Genomic DNA, 21,738 nt, shown 5'->3' on the forward strand with positions numbered 1-21,738 from the left:
CCTGGAAGTGTTCAAGGCCAGGTTGGATGGGGCTTTGAGCAACCTGGTCTAGTGGGAGGTGTCCCTGCCCATAGCAGGGGGGTTGGAGCTGGATGATCTTTAAGGTCCCTTCCAACCCAAACCATTCTGTGATTCTGTGTTAACAGTTGTTGTTCAGAAGGTTCTAACAATTTTTCGCTGAAAGAAGTTTGGGATTCTGAACACTGAGGTTTATTCGCAAGACAGATAATGAAAGTTCAAAGGCAATAGGAAGCTTTTTCTTTGTTTCCAACAAATTCCAGCCTGGAGGCACAGTGCCTGAAACCACCATTTACTCAGTGTGTCTATTCAGTCATTTGCTGTTCTGGCACTGTCTAACAGAATGCGAAGTCGTGGTGTCTGTTGTGACGTAGATACTCATTCCAGCTTAAATCAACATTGTAGGTCCATTCTGGAGGTCAACTGATAATTTACAGTTATTTTTTCAGAATAAGTCTGTTTTATAATTTAGTTTGCTATCTTGTAAATGCTGGTTTAGAAGCTACTGGTGGTATGCCAAATAGTGAGCCTTGTCAAGTTTAAAAGAATGATTCTGGATGTGAACAGCTCTTTTCTTCTTACGAAGTTTTAAAATACTAACAACATGTTATAGGATTTAATAACATTCTGGTTTAGGTACTAAAATATATTGTCATATGTTTGTGTTACATTTCTGTAATCCACCCAAAGGCCTTTTTCACAAACATAAAGGATCAACATGTTGTGAAGTCATCTTTGAAACTTCATTTAAGACAAAATGTGTTAGCAAGAGCAAGAGTGGAATGCTTAATATCAGGGTTGCTCGATTCTCCAGTTGAGATATGAGAACTATCGTCCCCACTGCTGTTCCTTCTTAAGCTTCATGACCGAAGTCATAAATTCACGCTCATAGGCCAGCTAAATTAAATGTCTAGGTGAGAGCTTGAGAACAAATAATTTTCAATATGATTGGTTAAACAAAGGACGCGTATTTTGCCTTAATTTGGAAGTAAAGAGCAGAAGAAGAGGAGGAGTGGGAGTCACACTGTCATGCACTCCAAGTTGAATGTAAAATACAAACCCCTGAAGAAGATGGCAAAAGTTGTTCAGGTGGTTTCTGCCTTGTAAAGAAATGAGGGAGGAGGGAGAAAATAATGTTGAGTTAGTAATTATGATTTAAAATTTGAATAGTTATGGGAAACTGCTCTCCTCCTTTGCTCTGTGGAGGTAGAAGGGAGTGCTGAACACCCTTCTGGCAGCATAGCCTGGCAGAGCAGCTAAAATTTCATGTAATTAGTCATCAGAAAGCCAATCCCACAAGCAAATGCCAGCCTAAGTCATCTTCACAGGGACCTACTAACACAAAGCAGTAGGATGCCTGTACTGTATTTGACTAAAAGGCAGTTGACACCTCTACAAAATCTGGCTGTGGAGTGCATGCAGTGCTGTCTGTGACATAGCTGCATCTAACAGTTTACAGAACGTCTTAGCAGACGAAATTTTTAGATGACCCTGATGAGCTGTCCAAGCTGTGGGTCGCACAGAGACATTGAGCTTCCGAAAGCATTAAAGTTAGATCTGTTTGCTATCAATAATACTCAGCCTGCTGTTCAAATGGTGCCTAAGCCCAGGCTGTGTCACATAGTTTCCTCATTTCATAGATAAGAGAGGTTATTTACACCTGCTTATGGATCTCATTAACATGACTCCTGAGGAAGCTCTGATAAAGATTCACCATTAACGATCTTTCCACTGTTCTTTGGAAATACTGTTCTTCTTCTACAATTAGCCTTTTACACTGCCTGTCTTATTCAAAACAAGTAGAAGCCATGCAAGCAAGGCCTATCAAAGCTACATACAATATGATAAGCAAAAGACCACATTTCCTAGTTACATTTTTTTGTGGGGCAGGTGGCTGGTTGTTTTTGTTGACAAGGTATTTTGTGGAGAGAAAAGCAGAACCTTTGGTTTGCTAAAAAGCCTCCTCTCCTCTTGGACTTGCAACTCCATTTTCTTCAGGCTGAATTAAAGGTTTGAGTATAGCAGCCTAGTTTAGCATCAGAAATGATACCTGCATTTTATGAACTCCCCTGCAAACAACAAAAAAAAGTATTTGATTTTGAATCTAGACAGAAGAGGCCTCGATCCGTTCAGAGGCTAAAGCAGATTCAAACTTTTGTGAGCCAGTCAGCAGAAGGGCTAGACAGACAGAAATAAATCCCTGTGGTAGACATGCTGCTTTCTGTATATGCCTGCTATTCTTAAGTGCCATAGACAAAGATGCGTTTTGAGCTTTATTTGAGATTGCCTGCAGTGTTACCAAAGGACTGACTGCAGCTCAGAGGAGGGTAAATCTGAACCTTGCTAGGTGCTGGCAGCAGTCATCAGAGCTGGGCAGCTGGGTCTGAGATCCTGGCTGTTGCTGAGTTGTCCAGCAGAGGTGGAAGAAGGGCAGAGATGGGGTAATAAGTAGAGAGGAAACTGGCAGATGATTTTTGTTGTTGCTAGACATTCTTTTAGAGCCCTGGAGGACTTAGTGAGTGTTTGTGCCTTTAAAAAATAATTAAAAAAAAAAAACTTAAAAGACACCCAAAACAATCAGGGGTGATTTTGAGAATAGCTGTCATATGTGCAGTCCAGTTTAGCGTGGTGTGCCACCTGCTGCAAACTATTAAAGCTTCAGACTTCAAGCTAACTAAATGTTTGAGCATATTGCAGCGCACATATTTTCGTATCTTCCTTTTGAAATAATCCATAAGATTTTTTAATGAACCTTTTAAAAGAACTTTATGTTCCTGACTAGAATAAGAGATTTTTTTTGTTTCAAATTGTGTATTTTATATTCATATGGTAGTAAAGTACACACACCTAAGTAGATCAAACTGACTTTCTGTGGGCAAGTGTTTTTAAAACTTCCAAGTGCTTGCAGCCTAAATGTTGTTCTAATAGTTTTAAATATCAAAGTAGGTGGAGATTCAAAGTTGGAGGCGGCACCTAAATTAGCTAATAGGGAAAATACTGAAGGCTTGACTTCCAGATTAATCTCACTGGGGAATGTTGGAAGGCAGACAAGATATGACAGAGATGGTTTCCATAAACTTAAGTTTGATAAGATAAATAAAAATACGCACAATAAACTTACATGTATTTCTGATTTTTTTTACATGTTGAATATAAAGGCAGAAGATCTCTTCTGCAACATTTTTTGGTTGTTTTCTTTTATCCTGCTTGTTCAGATTGTTGTTGAATTGCTGCAGTGATTGTAGCTGATCTAGCAATCTCCAAGTCTACCTCTTTCAGGAAAAAAACCTGCCAATTCCCTGCTGCCATGCTTCGTGCATGATTGCAGGAGGAAGGCTAGAGAAAGCAGGCTGTGATCAGTTGGTCTTAAAACCTCAGAAGCAAAAGTCCTGAGATTTTTGAACCTTGAGGAACGTTTTGGTTTAGCATCTGTATTGCCGCTTAGTGATAAGCATTAGCAAAAGTAGCCATTGAATGGTGACTGACATTACACCTGTGGGAAACTTCTATATCATGCAAAAAGATTTTGTGCCACAGTTGACATAGTCCTTGTCATCTTTTCACCGTTTTGCTCATTAGAAGTGGTCTGTTTAATATCAGTAGAGGAATTATCTGTATAATTTTTTAATCAACTATAGACCCTTCAAAACAGGTAGGTGTCTTCATTTCAGGTGAGTGGATGTTATATTTGAAGTGGTAGAAAAACTGGTTGCAGACTGCATTCTTTCATGGCCCCAGGTTAACTGGGTTTGGTGGGAAGAAAAAAAGTTCTTCCCTCTGTTTGAGAAACTTCTCTGGAGCTGTAATGTATTTTGAGGTGAACAAGAGCTTTCATGTGCTGACTAGACTATCTTGAAGCAAGGGCTCTGTGACATTCATTCTGCTCTTGATGGAGACTTGCTGCAAGTTTGACGACTAATGAATTTGACTCCTTTAAATTGCTCTTGGTGAATTTTTTCTGTAATGCTATGTTCTGTTCTCCTGAATACTGAAAAGGAGGGAATTTAAGGTAGCCTCAAACTGCTGTGAATGAAGATGTACACAGAAGTATTCATAGCTGAAAGCAAGATTTATAGTTCTGTATTTTGTGTAATATTTACAGAAGCACGTGATTGTGCAACCTATTCTGGATGTGTATTAAAATACACTTAACGCTCCAACTCTCCTGCCCCCCAGCTTCCAAGGGGCATTTGAGAGGGTACTGTTGACACTAATACAAATCATAAACAAAGTTAATTAATATGAACACAGTATACCCTTGGCAGATAATAAAAAGGATTTATTTATTTGATATTTCAAAGTTACAAATGAAAACTTTGAACAGTTAGTTGAATAAACTTGCCCTATAGTAATGCTGAATGATGAGGGGTTTTGATTAGAGCACCGTGTCGTTTCTCTGGAAGGAGAGGGTATTTTTTTTTCCTTTCAGAAAGTAATTCAAACCTACGTGTGACTGAATACTGTCTTTTCTTTTCTGATAAATAGTGTGATTGTGTTGTAGCGTGGTGTCGTCCCCTTTCCCCCCTCCCCCGAGTTTATTTGTAAATGGTATGTTTTAGTCACATCACAGGACTCAGCCCACTCCCATGGGTTCATTGCTGAGGGAAAGAAATCATATGCCTAGGCATGAGTCGTGGCTCTTGCCTGCGCCTGAGAAAAATACTACACTGAATGTCACATTTTAGCGAACCTTTCGCATAGCACATTCCATAGGTCTGATGTAAATTGTTGTTACATTTTTCTGATATGTTGGAGATCTTTACCTGAGTGACTTCACTTTCTTTTTCTCTTTTTAAAATCTTAGTTTAGGCATAAAGTGGTTGAAGAAGTAGCCATGTGCCTGCAAAGCTGTTAGAGAAACACATGATATTAGGCTGGCAAACCTAAATGCTTATCTTCTGTGTTACTATTTTTTGATAGGACACTTTGGGTACCTGTTAAATTTCTGATTTTATCTCAGTAGTCTCTTAGAGCCTGAAGATGTTTAATGGGTGCATGTAACATTCTCAATTGCCAAAGAACTCAGACTTTGAATTTTCCTGTCTTAGAAACCTTTGGAGTATACTAAAAGATTAATTCATAGGATAGTCTGTGCTGAACTGCACCTTTAAAAGCAACTGCATGCTCTGTAAGATTGAATTAGTCATGCCATGAAGTGTGATGACTGGGTCACTATTCACAGGCCAGCGTTTCCTGCTCCGGATAACTCCATAACGTACTACCCAATGCTCTGGAGAAAGGTACCAAGAGCAGGTTATGCTCCTTGGATAGGAAGAGAGGTAAAAAAAGAGAGATAAAAGAATATAAGCTTGTTTGTCTTGTAGAAATTGTGATTTCCAGTTGCTGACAGCTTATTGATGGCAAGAATTATTTTTCAAGTACATTTGCCAGAAAATTGAGCTAAAATGGCACCCCAAGGTACAGACTTTCTCAGTCTTGTCTGCTTGGTGCAAATTTTTTTTATTCTTAATCCTCAGGCTGTGATTTACTCAGAATTGAAGTGTAATCACGTTCAAGTTGTTAATCTAATGGAAGATCTCGAAGGAGATACCAAGTACCAAGTTTTGTTTCATGTTATTAGTTAGTTCTTATAAATATGCCATATGACTGGCCAGGACTGGAGAGAAAATGCTTTGGTGGTATTTGTTTTAGGACAGTTGATGTGGAGAAACAAAGTTGAGCAGCTGAAGAGCCTGAACCAAAAAGACAGGACAGTAAGGTCAACAGATCAGCATACTGCTTTTCTGACTCCAGTGTCCCATGTAGGCATCCATGAGCTGCTTTCTTCCATGTGCCTGGATACAAGAGGTCAAATGCTCTGCAGTTCGCCACACGATTTTTCTCTTCAGAAATAGTATTGTTACAAAGATAAGACTCAGGGTCTGGCAGCGACATGTGATTGAAAAGTAGCTGGCTGAAGCTTAGAGTAAATAAGACAGATGTTTTGTTGCTAGTAAAAAAAAGACCTTCAAAGAACTGATCATGGTGTTGGCCTTTCAGTTCATTGGAAATGATTCTCTACTAGTTTTTAAAGTAATGTGATACTTCAGATGCCTGCGACACTGCTGTGTGTGGCTACGTAAATAGTGTCCCTCTGGCAACTTGCTCTACTTGGTTCTGACACAGACAGCTGTTTGGAAAGGCTGTGACATCTAACAGATGCTGTGAAATTCTTTACAAGTATAACTGGTAGATATTCCGGTGGTACAGAAACATAGAATTAGCTTTCAATGCAATCTCTCTTCTGTACGAGTAATGTTGATCTTCAGAAGTTGATAATAAAATAAATTAAACACCTGTACTATTTGTACATTGTTACTTTGAGTCTGGTTATATTAATAGAGAAATTAAGCAAGGTCTTTATTAAATCCCATGACAATTTACCTTTAAGTAATCAATTCTTTAGATCTCTTGCAGAAAAAAACTGTTCAGTTATGACTTCAATATTTTCTGTAGGAAAAAGTATGTGTTTACAACATTCTTTAGCCACCTAAATTTTCCTAGGTGCAGAATACAGTAATGGAGTGCTTAATATTCCAGTGTGGCCTGGACAGGAAAGACAGTGACTCTATGGGTCAAGATTTGAATATTCCAAGTTGGATGCCTAAAGTATATGCTGTAAATTCCTTTTTAGATATTTATTTCTTCACCTTCATTTAATTGCTGTTGCACCTTTGCTATTGCACAATGTATAAATTAAGTGAATATTTTAAATATCATATCAATGTTGTAGTACTTACATTGCATTAAATTCTCATTTTTTGTCTACATGTTGTTCAGAACTTTTGAGTAGTTTTGTTTCACTAGAAAATGAAGTTTTATTATTATCAGCACTTGGCATCTATGCCTACATTAAACTTCACTTCTCCTTATCTCAAAGTAAGAAAACTGTCTGTAAAGGATACCTTCAGCACATTTCTGCAAATCCCTGTCTTGCACACGTCAGGTTTTCTACTAGAGTATTGCTGGTGCTGCTATTCACTTTTTAGTGTTAGTTCCCGTGAGACAGATTCAGACATAGAAGGAATAGCCCATATCCAAATCATAGTTTAGATAGTTTGACAGCTGTCAAATAGAATTTTTTTTCCTACCTCAATGTTACAACCTATGCTGCTCTCCAGGGGAGACAAAGCTTTCTGTAGATAACCTTATTGCTTGGCTTCTGTTGAGATGGCTGAGTGCTGCCAAACTGTGTCCTAAAAATTACTGTGGCACATAAGCCTGTACAGTCACTCATGTGTCTACTGTTGGGCTCTTCCAGAACGTTTAGTGTGGTTGACAGAGCAAAATAGTTGAAATGAATGCCTTTGCATGTTGTCACCATAGCTCCTCATTCACTGTTCAACTCACTATTGTATCACCATTCACATCATTAAGTGTCTAATTACTTTAATAGGCTTTCCTGACACCTTTTTTCCCCAATTACGAAGTGTTTGCCTGATGGTTTGGAGATGAACTGAAAGACCTTATCATACTTAGAAATGAGCAACTGCCGTGACAGAAGTTATAGGTTATGGCAAGGAGCTGCAGGGCTAAGTAAAAAAGAATGGGCAAAGGTTTCTCTGAGAAGGTATAGATTAGACTGTGTGGCACTGAAAGCCTGGTAGTTCTGCCAGTAATCATTAATAGAGCAGAAACTTTCAGGGATGAAAACTGCATTGAGTTGAATTCCTTCCTTATTTAAACAATGTTAATTTGACATTTGTGTGTGTGTTGAATGTATGGTTGTTTTTTTCCTTTTTATTCTTTCAATGATGATTATTTAGGAGACCAAATTTAGTCCATTGCTTTGATTGTTCTAAGAAGGGTTATTTTCAGATACAAGCATTAAATCTGTTTAATTATTATTGTTTTAATTAATTCTTATTATTGTCTTGAAAGGGGCTGACAATATCAGGAAATACTGGAGTCGTTACTACCAAGGATCCCAAGGGGTAATATTTGTATTAGACAGTGCCTCCTCTGAAGATGATCTAGAAACTGCTAGGAATGAACTGCATTCTGCTCTCCAGCACCCACAGTTATGTACTTTGCCGTTTTTAATACTGGCCAATCATCAAGACAAGCCAGCAGCTCGCTCCGTACAAGAGGTATGTTACAATGGCAGCACCTTGCCTGTTTGTATTTACTATCTGTGCACCACTCACACAGTATTACTTATTACCCTGACATCCTGGTTAGGGACTGGCCTCAGTTACTCTTTGCTGTACGTACGCAGACCAAGAACAGTCCCAGCCCCTAGAACTCAGTCCAGTGCACTCTATACAGGCTTAGTCGTTCTGGAAAACAGACAAGTAATACTTGGATACAAACAGTTCTCCTGCTCTCACCATATTTTGCTTAAGGGAGAAAAGACATTTTTTAACTACTTTTAAAAAAAGCTGCTGGGACAGTGATTTTTTTATTTGCTGTTAGTTTTAACCTTTCACTGCGCCATTACTCCATTCTTTGCAACTGCTTAAAGCAACAGATTGCAGCCAGAGACTGTCTTTTATGTAAAAGCTTTTTTTCTGAACTGCGTTGTACTGATGTGAGGACAGAGTTGCAGTTCCACTTCTGAAGTCCTTAACTTGTTCTGATTTCCTTCTTTTAAAGAATAATGTCTTTGTCTGATTTGTAGCTATCACATAGTAAATTGTATAATTTTTCTGTTCAGTGTACCTTTTGCTCTTAAGTTTCTGAAAAAAACTTCATCTTTCCTACATTTTTATTGTGTCACATACCTTTGAGGAGAAGTTGAAAGTTACCGATTCTTCATGAGAAGCTCTAGTTACTTTTCTGAAGTTGTAGGAAGAAGGTAAAATTTGGTTGTGTCATTCTGTTCTTAAATGTCATTTAAAGGACTCTTCCTATTAAAGATCATATGTGAAATCTCCTGTTTGTTCTGTGAGTGGTGTTCTTCATTATAGCAGAGTGAAAACTGTTTCAGCACCTTACTGTGTTGCTTCTTTGTATTTAAACTTGTTGCTTTCTTAGATGCAATTCTTTGTCTAAAATATGACCTTTCTGAAGAATTCAATTCAATGCAAAACTTAGTGATCTGTAGGATAACTGGTATTTGTACAGTACAGTATAGTTGTAGGTACTTTCTGTACTGCTTTATTGCTATTTATGCTTCCTTTCTTAGCCAAAAGAAAAGGATAGAAAGTTAAGCTTATTATATGTTAAGTAGGAGAAGTGTATAGTATATGTGACTGGAGTATAGTGATGTTTTTAATAGGAGACAAAGAGAATAAGTGAGAACTGTGTAAGCTACACTGTGAAATGCTTTACTAAACTGTTGATTCTTTCCTCCAAAAACCCATGCTCAGTGGAAAAAAAAAAGAATTTGGATTTACATAAAATTTGGAGTTACATAAAAAGGTAAACTGAAATGACACAGGGATAGAATCTACAAGTTCTAGCTCTTGTTCATCTAAAAACAGATATAGGAAGAAGTAAGGAATATTTAAAGGAAATGTAATATGGATTTTTATATGTCAGTTTATTAATTTCTTCGAGCGTATTGTGCAATGTAAAAGCAAAGCATGTATTTCTAAACCTTCCACTTAAAAAAATTATAATAACTGGAGACACAACTGGTTTAATTTTATTCACCCAAATTACCATTGGTTTTTTGATTTTTACTTTTTTTCCTAGAGCAATACATGTGTATGCAAAGTGGGAGCCTTATTTGGTCATTTTTGTCGATATTAAAATGGAAATTTCTTGCTTTCCTAAGGGCTTTACTGTGCTGTTGTCCTCATTATTGAGATATGAAATGAAAGTAAAATGCTGAATCATAAGACTATATTTCAAAAAAGTCATATTTAAGGATTTAACAAAAATAATGTGTTGAGCATTGAGAGTTTTTATTAGACATTTTTGCAGAACTAAGTCCATTAATTATAGGTATTTCCTTGCTTTTTTATGTCAGAAGACAGATGAATCACAGATGAAATTTCGAAGTATGTATGCATTCTTTTAGGCAACAAATTGCCTTTCTTTAATGGATATGAAAGGACCCCTTGGAGTATAATTAAAGAAAATGTCTGAGTTGAGTGGTGTGTAATAGGAATTGTAGAAAAATATTTATCTACAACAAAAATCCTTCACAAAACTGTACCAGTGCCAAGCAGTTTCTGCAACAGATGTTAGTTACATTTATTGTTGGGAAGTGCAGTTGCTTCAGTTTTTAAAAATTTTATATTTTATTTTAATGTGTTTTCTTCATGCATTGCTTTGGTAGAAATGTTATTGTAGAAGCTGCATGCTCTAAGTATTAAGCAATGTCATGAATAGTTCAATTCAAAACTATTGTGTCTATTTGTAAGAATATCCAAATAACTTGTTTAATTTATGAAATGTAATTTAACCTAATTCATTTTGCAGGCATGATTGGAGGATATATTATTAAAGTGATCAGGAAAATTACAGGAGAAGCTAAGTTGAAATACTAATCAGTAAATGTAATCCTTTTTTTCCTGTGTTCAGGTGCTGTTTAGACATTTCCCAGCTTTTTTGATTTTTAAAATGAAATCAAGAAAATAAATTTGATATTTTATTCTAAAAACTATAAATGAAGATGTAATTTTAAATATTGTGCCTTTTATTTCTCTTACATCAACTTCTATTGTGTTTGTTCCAGCTTCCCATGTCAAACGTATTTGTAAGTTCTTTTGTTGTTCCTGTGACAGTAGTACATACTTGTTTTCAAATAGCTGCTAGGCAATTTCAGCTGAGCCATGCTGAAATAAAGATTGTGTATATTAATGAGACCATAAAACTCAAATAATCATATTTGCAAAATAACCTTATTTTAGATTAAAATCACAGTAATGATTAATCATATCTAAGTCAGTTCTGACTGCTGTTTCTAAAACCTCCTGAATTAGTAAATAAAAATACTTAGAAGTAAAAAATAAATTTAGTTACTCAGCAGATGGGAAGATGGTGACATATCAGTTTTGCCACTGTTTCCAAATACAGGGTGCAATTCTAAAACTGTATACCTAATTATGTATTTTTTAAATAAGTATCTTACTGATGGAGTGTGCTTTGGTTTTCAATCACAAAAGTGATTTTGATTACAACAATTGTTTTTGATTAGTCAGATTTCAGTTACAGGCTTAAAATATTACAGGAGATTTATGGTGATAAAAGCACTGTAAATTGCTTTGCAAGGGAACAGGAGCATTACTATGATTACCAACTTGTTGATTTTTATTTTGGAATGTATGGTACTTTGTGTAATAATATTGGAAGCTGGATGTTGCAGTGGACGCCTGTGATTTGAACCAGTATGCAAACTGAGAGTCTCCTTCCTCCCAGGTCAGACCAATATTTATCCAGTCGCAGATAGGATGTGTTGGAAGTTGTCCATAGCCACTGTATTTTAGGAACAGGCTATGCTAAGCAAACACTCATCTGAATCTGTTGAGGACTTCGGGAAGCCATGAAGCACTGCCCAAAGGAGAAACCCAATCAAACCATGAAGCTTTGCCAGCTCAGTGGTGAAGCAGCTGCATGTTTGGGAGCGTGTTGGTTTTGGGTAGTTTCTTTGTTTTTTAAATTTAAGGCTGTTTTCAAGATTGCAGTTGGACTAGATGATCATTGCAGGTCCCTTCCAACTGAACTACTCTATTCTAAGATCATATATGTGAAGACATTCATAGAGTATAACCTTGTGGTGCTTTTTCTTTTAGTTATCCAAAAATGCAGGCAATTAATAAATTTCTTTCATATATACAAATTGCTGACCACTAGTACCAGGGGAAATCATTGAAGATATGTTCTAAATTCCTGTTTTAAAAAATGCTAGAACTTTTTAATATAAGCTTACTAGTAGACAGTGAATCAAAAGTCTTCTCAGTCTATTTTAAGATTACTTTATCTTTTTAAATATTGTTGTCAGGAAAAAGAAAAAAAGGTGAAAAGGTTATGTAGTGTTTTTTTTCTCTTGCATGCAAGGTCTTACTTTAGAGTTGCAGTACTGATGGGCATGCTAAACTCCAGAGGGAAGTCTTTCCCATTTTCCTTTTTTTCTTCCATAGAGCAAGATTAAGAATATCTTTGAATTACAAACAGTACTTGCAAAGGCGAGTGTGAAAGGTTGGTCCCATGTTTACATAGATTGTGATGTATTTATCTATTTGAGAACATTTTAAGGCATTTGGATTTTGAATCGTGGACAGCATTTAATGTGTTTTTCCGCTAGCAGAAAAGTAGAGGGTGGACTCTCCATGTGAAAAGAGCCACCTTAGGGATGTGAGGGCTGGTATCTGTTACTCTGCCAGTCTCTTCTCTGTTGTTTATGCCTGGAAATAATTTTGTAGATAAACAACTTCTTGTTGATGCCTTAAGTGTCTTAAAGCTAAATAACCATTGCAGGAGAATGTCCGGGTTTGTCAGCATCTGTGGAGGCTCTTACTGGTGCCGGCGAGCTGGAGCACACTAGAAACTGTGGTTTCTGGGCCTGCTAATGCTTTACAGTCTGAGTTGGCTGCGTATGACAGGCTTAATTCCAAGATGTAATTACTTTTTATTTTGGCGTCTTCATACTATTTTGCCATAGTTCTTGCCTTTTGTATTTTCTGCTAGTTAGGGGAAAATGGTTTCTTTTTGGAAACCCGTACCAGTTGAACATACCAGTTATAGATGTCATTACTAACAGTCTGAAAAACTGCATTGAACGGCGACATGAGTGGAGGTTTAACTTCAGAGAGTATGCAGTATCTCAGCTAATAGTTTTGAGCAGATATTGCCTCCGGCAGCAGATACTGCAAAAACTTAGCCTGAAACTCAGAGTGAAAATAAAAGTGCTCTTTGCAGTCTGTCCCATCCTCACCCCGGTCAAGCCTCTCAAATTAGTTCACCTATCTGAATTCTTAAAGACCAGCTGTTGTAAATCTGTGTACTTTATGACAGGGACATCCATAGAAAAGTTAAATCAGGGGCAGAGTTTTGGTTCCTCAAGAAACTGTTTCTGAAATGATTTATCTTCAGATTACTGCAGCAAATAGCCAAAATATGGATTCTTACCCTGTTTTGAGATCATAGTGACCTTAATGACCTTAATATTTGCAATCCCCTCACTGCAAATACTTCTTCTCGTCCAAGGTGTATCCCCTGATATTTGAAGATTGTTTTGGAGTTGGACTCCACTATTTTGAGTATTGGCTGCGTCCTTCACAACTCTGGACTTTGTGGGAACAGAGGAGTTATTTGTCAGACTTCAGTTATGAACACATTTGCAGGAGAGGAGGACATTATTAAACTGATATTTAGGAAATAGCAGTCTTGCCATGTTTAGAACAATGCAGAAATAACTCCTATTTACATGTCTCATAGGAAGTCCTGTTCTGATTAAAGAATTTCTTCAGACCTGTTAGAAAGATGATTTAGATATAAAAAAATCCTAAAATAAAATAATGTAAATTAAACGCAGTATAAAAAGGTAAAAATTTAAGTAAAAATAATCTGAGTAGATCCACATTCTAGCAAGATGTGAACACCAAAACAATTTCATACACCAAAAAATTTCATAGAGTGTTGCAAGTCTCTATTCAATGTAAGTATTTAGCAGGTAGTGTTTGCTTTAATCGTTGCATAGTTAGAATGATCATACTAATAGCAAGTTGGGTAGTAAATATTTATTACCATATAAAGAAATTAAAATGAGAAACTGAATATCTTGGAAGAAGCTGAATTTGTCTGTTCTCTTTGAGTCACTGGCATGGGAAACAATGGTGAACGAAGAAGAAATTAGTATGATCTGAAAAGGAATTGTAAAGTCTTTTTAAGGATGTATAAAGAAATCTATCTAAAATGGCTCTACTTTTCATGAAAATCCCTTTATAAAAAGGTGACATGAAGAATCCAATCAATAAGCATACTTTTTCTTTATATGGGTTTCTGTTTTAGTTATGTTTTACAATAAATAAAGCCATGGCAGATAAAATCCCCAATTTATTTTCATTAGCTCAAATGATGAATTGGAATTGTTGATAATTTTTAGGTGAATAATACAGCTTACAAATAACTGTGCTGTATCAGTGTGGGTGGCCCATTTAAGACAGAAAATGAATGGTAAATTCCTAGTCCTGCACTTGACAAATAAGTTGAAAGAGTGCCCCTAGAAACCTTGAATGGAGTGACCCTCCTGCAGGTACGCACAAAAATGCTTGAGCACACCTGGAAACGTGCACATACTGCACAATGTACAGAGAGCTGAAGAGCAGGAGTAGAGTATCTAAGACACAGGACTGGATGTACTGTCCACATACAACAGTTTCATGACATCAAATTATCCTTAGAGAAGTAAATCTCTTGAATGGCCCTTGCAACTAATGGTGCCAAGCACAGATCTGTAAAAAAGCTGCATATTTTGGAGTAGATCTTGAAAATTATTGTTGTGTATAGTTTCAACATCAGTAACTTGATTTTTTTAACGCACTTTTTGTGTCTGAAAATGGTTGTTTTATATGTATATAAATGGGTGTACTTGGAGTATTTCTTTTATCAGCAGTATTGGCTTGCATGCTGGCCTCTTTGTCTATCCCATCCTTCAGGTGTGACAGTCCAACTCTGTGTGACCATGCGATGAACTGGTTTGGGCATAGAAAACAGTTAACTACTCTCCTCCTTCCTCCTGGCCTTATTTTCAAACAGACTGAGCTCAAAACACAACTGGATGAGTTAGTGTGCCGGCACAAACAAGAGGTGGCAGGAAGGTCAGATTGGAAGTGGTACTGTGCAGAAAAATGGTGGTGCGAAACTCTAAAACCTAGTGAGACTTGGACCTTTCTCCCTGCCACCTTTCTCACTAACGCCTTTTTTTTTTTTTTTTTTTTTTTTTTTGCTTATCCCACTGTAGTGAACCTGAGCAGAGGAAGGTTATACAGGAAACTCTGGGAAATAATTTTTTCCTTATTACTTAACAATAAACGTTCTGGATTAGGTGTGTAAGTATTTCTACTGGGGTTGAGAGAGAGAGGTATGAAAGAAGCATTTATTTTAACTGTGTGCTTTGAAAAATAAATGTCCTGTTGTCTTCCTAGCCAAGGAAGAAGTAAGAGAATGTCATTCAAAGAGAAGGTGGTTGCACTTGCAGAACTAAACATGGTGACTGCGAAGGTAGCACATACTCTATATAATTAATGAATAAAGTGATTAGAGGAACTTTCAAATGCTATCAGTACAAAAATCTGTTGAATGCTTATGTAGTATTCATTAAAGACTGCTGGAGCTGAGAAAAGTGGAGCTTTTTAGAGTTTTCTGAAACCTTTTTTTCCTTCATCGAAAGTTGCTGGGCTTTAGTAGAGAATTAAATAAATCCTGAGGCCTGTTGGATACAAATCTGACTACATTATCATTATGATCCTGTTGGGCCTCTATGTCTGTGGTACTGCTCTTCAGAGGAATTCCTGAGTGCTCAAAAATTTAATTACTGTTTGAGACATTTTGCATGAGCAAGGGAAGATTTATTTCTTTCAGAATAAATAACTATTGCAAACGGAACAAAATAGTAGCTATGTAACTACTTTCCAAATGCAACTCCAATTTTTATAAAAAAGTCTCAGGATCAGATGAAAAAGAGTGGAAAAGTATTCAGTAATGCATTGGATCAAGTTAGTGAAAACTCTGCTATTGTATAAGTGATTTAGGATGTGTTTTCCTTTCAGACATCCTTATATTTATTAGAATGAATTCCTGAGTACAAGAATGTAAGCTGCTGCTTTTTAAAAGATGAGGACCTATCCTTCTCCCTCTCTTTTTTTTTTAGTTAAGAGGAAGTATCAGAATGTCTTTAGTGCTAAAATAAATTTACCGATTGAAGGGAAGTTAACTATATTGTGAAGCTAGCAAGAGGCTTTCTGATCATTTTGTGTAGCTGAACATTCTTCTGTATCAGGTATATTTTGCACTCAATATAACAGAAGTAAATTTATAATCAATCATAAATTTATGATCACATAATCTTCCTTACATTAGAGTAGGCATGCAGTTTAAGAAATTAATTTCTGGTCTCAGTTAATTCTGTGGGAATTAGATACTCACACTGCATGGGAAATCATGATGAACATCTTTATTGATCATGCCAGGGAGATTCAGGAATAAATGAACAGGAGAAAATCTATCCATTTCATATACATGTAGGTATTTAAAGTTGGAATTTCATTACGTGCCTCAAAAGTAGAAAATTTTCAGCTGCATCAGCACTACCTGCACTGTGAAGTAACATAGATTAATATTGTCTGTAATTCCCAACTTGTCAAAGAGCTTGCTGGGAACATATATGCAGTGTTTCTTTAAACCTGCATCAAATAGGTGGTGATCAGAGTTCAGCTTGGGTATGGGCTGCTTTTGGTGCTTCTTCAAACTCAGCATTACTGAAGATGCTTGAGGGACATTTTCTCTTGAGTATGAGCTGTAGCATGTGGGAAAGCAAAACTGAAAATTCATGCATCATTGGTCCATCAGAGGCTGAAATTGCTTTAGATAGGTGAGCATAAAATTCCTATGAGAGGGAATGAACCATGCAGCTATGGATGTGGAGATCATGGCAGTCATGTGAGACTTGACAAAACAATGACATTTTTCCAAGTGACAGGAAAGGGAAGGGACCATCTTTGCATCAGCATTCTGGATGCATGTTACTGGAACAATGCTGCAGTTGTCAAAGACCAGGAAGGAAAGACCTACTATTACAAGGTGCAATTAAATCCTTTCCTATCCTTTCTCAATTCTGAACTGTTTTTTTTTTTTCCCAGGATTCCCTCGAGCCATTAGGCTTCTGGAAAAATCTCTGATGCTGTGTGGGTGTGAGAGAAACCCAAAACCATAGAATCATAGAATGGTTTGGGTTAGAAGGGATGTTTAAAGGTCATCTAGTCCAACCCCCCTGCAATGAGCAGGTACATATTCAACTAGATCAAGTTGCTCAGAGCCCCGTCTGACCTGACCTTGAATGTTTCCAGTGATGGAGCATCTACCACCTCTCTCAGCAGCCTGTGCCAGTGTTTTACCACCCTCATTGCAAAAAATTTCTTCCTTATCTAGTTTGAATCTAGATAATTGATAGATAATTGATATAGATAATTGAATCTAGATAATTTGGACTTTAGTTTAAAGCCGTTACCCCTTGTACTGTTGCAACAGGCCCTGCTAAAAAATTTGTACCCATCTTTTCTGTAGGCCCCCTTTAAGTACTGAAAGGCTGCATTAAGGTCTCCCTGGAGCCTTCTCTTCTCCAGGCTGAACAGCCCTCAACTCTCTCAGGGTTGGAGTCCTCATAGGAACTCCTAGGAAATGTGTTCTATCCCTCTGATCATTTTTGTGGCCCTCCTCTGGACACGCTCCAACAGGTCCATGTCTTTCCTGTGCTGAGGGCTCCAGAGCTGGACCAAAGATTTTTCCAGGGTTATGAGCTTGAGTGTTGTACAGGACATTGTAGATTTTGAAAACGGGATAATTCAGAGAGAAGAAATAACAGGAGGAATGGAAGGGGACTGCTGAAAAATCTCATGCACCTCTTACGGTGCCCGTTCCCAGGACTTTACTGGTAGCAAAGCAGAAGAGATGTGTAAAGAGCAATCTGGGGTTGAAACAAAAATGAAGAAGAGTTCAGCAAGTTCAAAAGTGATGAAGGAAGGGTCCCACAATACAGGGAGGATGAGGGTTGAGTACTGCTGAGTTTTTGCATAAAGCAGTCCATTGGAGGCCACTTTCTGTAGGGTTGTATACTGAGAACAGTGTCTGTTATTTCTTCAAGAATCTCTTCTGCCCAATGCATAATGACGTTTGGTTCAAAAAGAGGAAACCATTCTCCCATCCCCTTCTTGCAGTGATTCAGCAGCAGGTGCAGACATACCCCTGAAGAAACATGAATTATCCACTCTGTAGCATCTGGGAACAATTTTCTTCATAAGACTAGAAGTGGAGTTTTGACTATAATGACATTATTCTAATGATGATTTGTTGATACTGCAGCATATCATTAGTCATGCTGGAATCTTTATAAATGTAAATGTTTTCTCAAAATAGTTTAAATGTTTAGAAAATCTGTTGCAGCAGTCTGACAGTAACTTGTTCTTCTGGAATCTGAACGGCACCAAATTTTGAGTTAGTCTGGAAAAGAATTATTAGTGACGGATCATACAAATAAACTAGGAAATGTATTTAAAAACAAATGACAAAACTTGAGGATTTTTTTTCTTGAAAATGAGTTAATGTATTATTCAGATTTACACAGGTCATTCTTACTCTTTTTCTACTGTTTAGAAGAACAGAGTATTAACAGTGCATTCAAAATCCATGGTGATGCATACACAGAATTTCTCAATATCTATTTTTCTCCTTTTCTCTGTTATCCTTGATTTTTCACATTCTGCTCATATGTGGAGTTGCAAGGGTCAGAAATAGCATCTTAAAACTATAGACTAAAAACTGTAGGCCTTTTTAAAGTTAATGCATGCTGAAGTTCCTTGTTCAAGTATTAATACACACTGTGTCTAGCAAACTGTTAAAAAAAACAACAACAAAGCCCCCAGCCTGCATTAGTGAATGAGCTTTTCTTAAAAGGCTGTTCATCTCAGCTACACGTGCACAGAGGAGGATAATTGGAATTACTACCTATATTGTTATATATTTGCTACAATTGCATTATTTATTTAAAATTAAGTTGTCACATGTGTCTCTCTATCAATACAGGTTTGTTCTGTAAACTTTTTCCAGTATTTTTTCATAATGTATTATCACACCATTTGCATTCTCATTTTGATTTTTACGTTACTGTGGTAAGAAATTATTTGCTGAAATTGTATGAAACATTTGAGTATTTTAATTTCTTTCCTTTGATTTCCTATAGCCTTGTTCTATTGCAGTAATACCTTTGCAACAGACCATATATTGACTACAAATCTGCTACCAAATATTCTGTTCGAATTTAGATACCTTTGTTCCTCTTTCCTAATTATGCCTTTAGTTGTAGCTAGAGTTAAAGGAAGTGTGAAATTTGAAGTGCTCTTCACAGCAGAAAAATACAGCTCATCAGAGTTCTAAAAGAAAAAATACTCTGTAGCCAATATTGAATAAGCAGTTATCTATTTTTTTTAAAATGCATTACATAGGTTAATCTTGTCATATTTCATTCATTCTGGGTAAGCAGAGACTATCCAATGTTGCTTTTAAAAGCACATGTGTGCACAGGACTTTGTTAAACAGCGAGTACTCTTCATTGAGTAACTTGATCAGTTGTTTTATTATAAAATATTTTTGTTTGTTTGTTTTGGACTTTCCTGTGGTTTTCTTAGTTGTCTGTAATAAATTGCTATATGTTCTTGAAAGATGAACAGAGGCTACAGAAATGGTCCTGCACATTCTTCAAGTATTGCACGTGCCTGCACATCTTGTCATTTACCAGAAGAGTTCAAACTATGTAATTTTGGTTGACTTTCTTTTTCTGTGGACATAGTAACTGTATCATTTCTCATGAAGTTCAGAATGCATCATTTGTTTAAATTAGTCATAATTGAATGAAAGTTGATTTTAACAACGTATTTGAATAATTAAATGTTAATATGATGGAGAGAAAATCCCCAATATTTTCCATTATTATTTCTCTTGCTAATTTTCTTAAAGTAATTTTGAGGCTTATTGAAATCTCACTCTTAGCAGTTAAATAATCTTACTCTTAGAAAATATTCTGAAAAACAAGGTATTCCATTTTAAAGCCAAAATGGAGTGTTGTTAAGGGGGAGAAAAAGCTTAGTATCTTTGTATTCTGATTTATTATACAGAAGGCTGTTTTTTAACAAAAAAGGGCTTTTTTTTCTTTTTTCCCTCCACTATTCTCAGTCTCTTTTGATCATTGATCTGGGTGACCCCACGCTCAGGGGTTTTTTCTTCATTTGACATGGACAGATTTTTGAAGTATAGCTCTCCTTTGGGAACCTCAGGCAGTTCCACTTGACTAACCTGTGATCTAATGAGCAGTAATGCAGGGTTACAGTGACCATTTTGTTTGCTTTGAGGGAGGATGGCTAGACAGAGAGTGGGAGAGAGGCGGTGTCTGTGGAGAAAAAAGATGCAGGGTGATCGAACAGTGTGAAAAAGACTTGTTAGCCCACATTAGTGTGCCTGATTTACTTCACAACAGGTCAGGAAAGGCCAAAGGCAGGGTTGTCATTAAATTGCAAAGTTGAAAATCCTGGTATTCAAAAGCATTCAGATTTCTGAAAGTTGTAAATTATAAAGTTTGTGGTTCACGTTGAATTTGCCAGGAAGATATACAGAAGTACCAGCTTCTCTAAGACATGAAAGGTACACTATAAAATCATGCTGTAAATATAAAACGAAAACCAGCTTTTTAAAGTACTTTCATGGTTGACTGTTTTACAATGAGACTGGGTGCGAAAGAAAGGCCAAACACTAACAAGGTCGTTGCACTTTCTTTATGAGCCCTGGGGACCCCTTAATTATGTGCCCGTGCTGCTGATTTTGAGATCTGTAGAGTGTATGTGTGCGCGTGTTGGTATAATATATATTTTTTATTTGTAATTATTAAAGACACACACATATATATACTCATATGCATATACATGGAAAAATAAAATTCTAGCACCAGTTGCCCAGGAGTGCAGATTTTGAGTCTTCTGCAGCATATTGTAATTTTTTTTTCTCATATACTTTATTGTTTCTCTTGGAGTGAACAATAAACAGTAATCGTTATGCCATTGGTCATCAAATGAGGACAGATATATCTTAAATTTACATTTACAAATGCAGAGACCAAAGAAAACATTGTCTTTATGTTCTGAAGAATTATTATTCCTAATAGTAAATGCTGCTTCCTAACACTTGAATCGGACTTAACAGTCTGTCTTTAAGACAGGCTAATATACTTTGTCGTCTTTGGTTAATATTTGCAAACTTTTTATTGCTACTTCCCAACTGCAAAAAGAAAAAGTTGAAGCTACCTATTTCTGAACTTACATTTCCTCTTAGGTTCCATTCACTTACTTGTCAGTGGCCTGAAGCTGCCTGATTTCAAGAGTACAACTACCATGCAGGATATCCTTTGAAGCTGCTGCATGGATAGCCTTTAACTCATAGCAAATTCTTGTCAATGCTATTTTTGATCTGTCTGGCTTTAGTAAAAATCGAAGTGCAGCATTTTAGCTATATTATCATTGTGCATTGAAGCAGCAGGTGATAAAACAAATGGGTGGTCTCAGGGGTTAAGGTACTTTTTTCTGTCTGCTAGCAGAAGTTTCACTAATTGATTCTTATTCCTGCTGTTTTCCACAGCAGTGGAATAAAATCTGTTTTCCACAACTGGCATACAGCTCTGTTAAGTTTTAGATTGTACTTCATGGACAGAATTTTTTTGTCTTGATCTTTGCGTGTCTTATTACAACTAGTAAATATAGAAAATTAAATGAGAACAGCTGTCCATAATTAAGATAATTTTTCTTATCTGACTTCAGATCTATGCTCCCCTTGATCATTCAAATAATTTCATTGATGTTAAGGGAGTGTCTCTTCTTGGTTAAAAGGAAGAGAAGACAATAGTATGTCAGGCTAATCATGTTGAACATTAGCTTTTGGTTTTTACTTGCATTGGATTATGTATTAATAGGTGGTGACGGATTATTTTTTTGGATTAACGTCATCCTCTTTTGTTTGCAGTGAACATATGTTGTAGTTTTACCTATTGATAATTTTTAACTGATATTTAGT

The 21,738-nt window shown here is 36.6% G+C and overlaps 1 protein-coding gene across 4 annotated transcripts in view; it reads left to right on the forward strand.

The window, feature by feature from the left end:
- Positions 1-21,738, forward strand: part of ARL15 (ADP ribosylation factor like GTPase 15) — a 230,504-nt gene that overhangs the window by 91,106 nt on the left and 117,660 nt on the right. For all 4 annotated transcript variants that reach the window (XM_054186919.1, XM_054186921.1, XM_054186920.1 and 1 more), the window contains one exon: positions 7,900-8,108. In XM_054186919.1, coding sequence (XP_054042894.1) covers positions 7,900-8,108 — 209 coding nt within the window. The remainder of the gene's footprint in view (positions 1-7,899; positions 8,109-21,738) is intronic.

The sequence above is a fragment of the Rissa tridactyla genome, chromosome Z (genome assembly GCF_028500815.1).
Source record: "Rissa tridactyla isolate bRisTri1 chromosome Z, bRisTri1.patW.cur.20221130, whole genome shotgun sequence".
NCBI classification, from domain to species: Eukaryota; Metazoa; Chordata; class Aves; order Charadriiformes; family Laridae; genus Rissa; species Rissa tridactyla.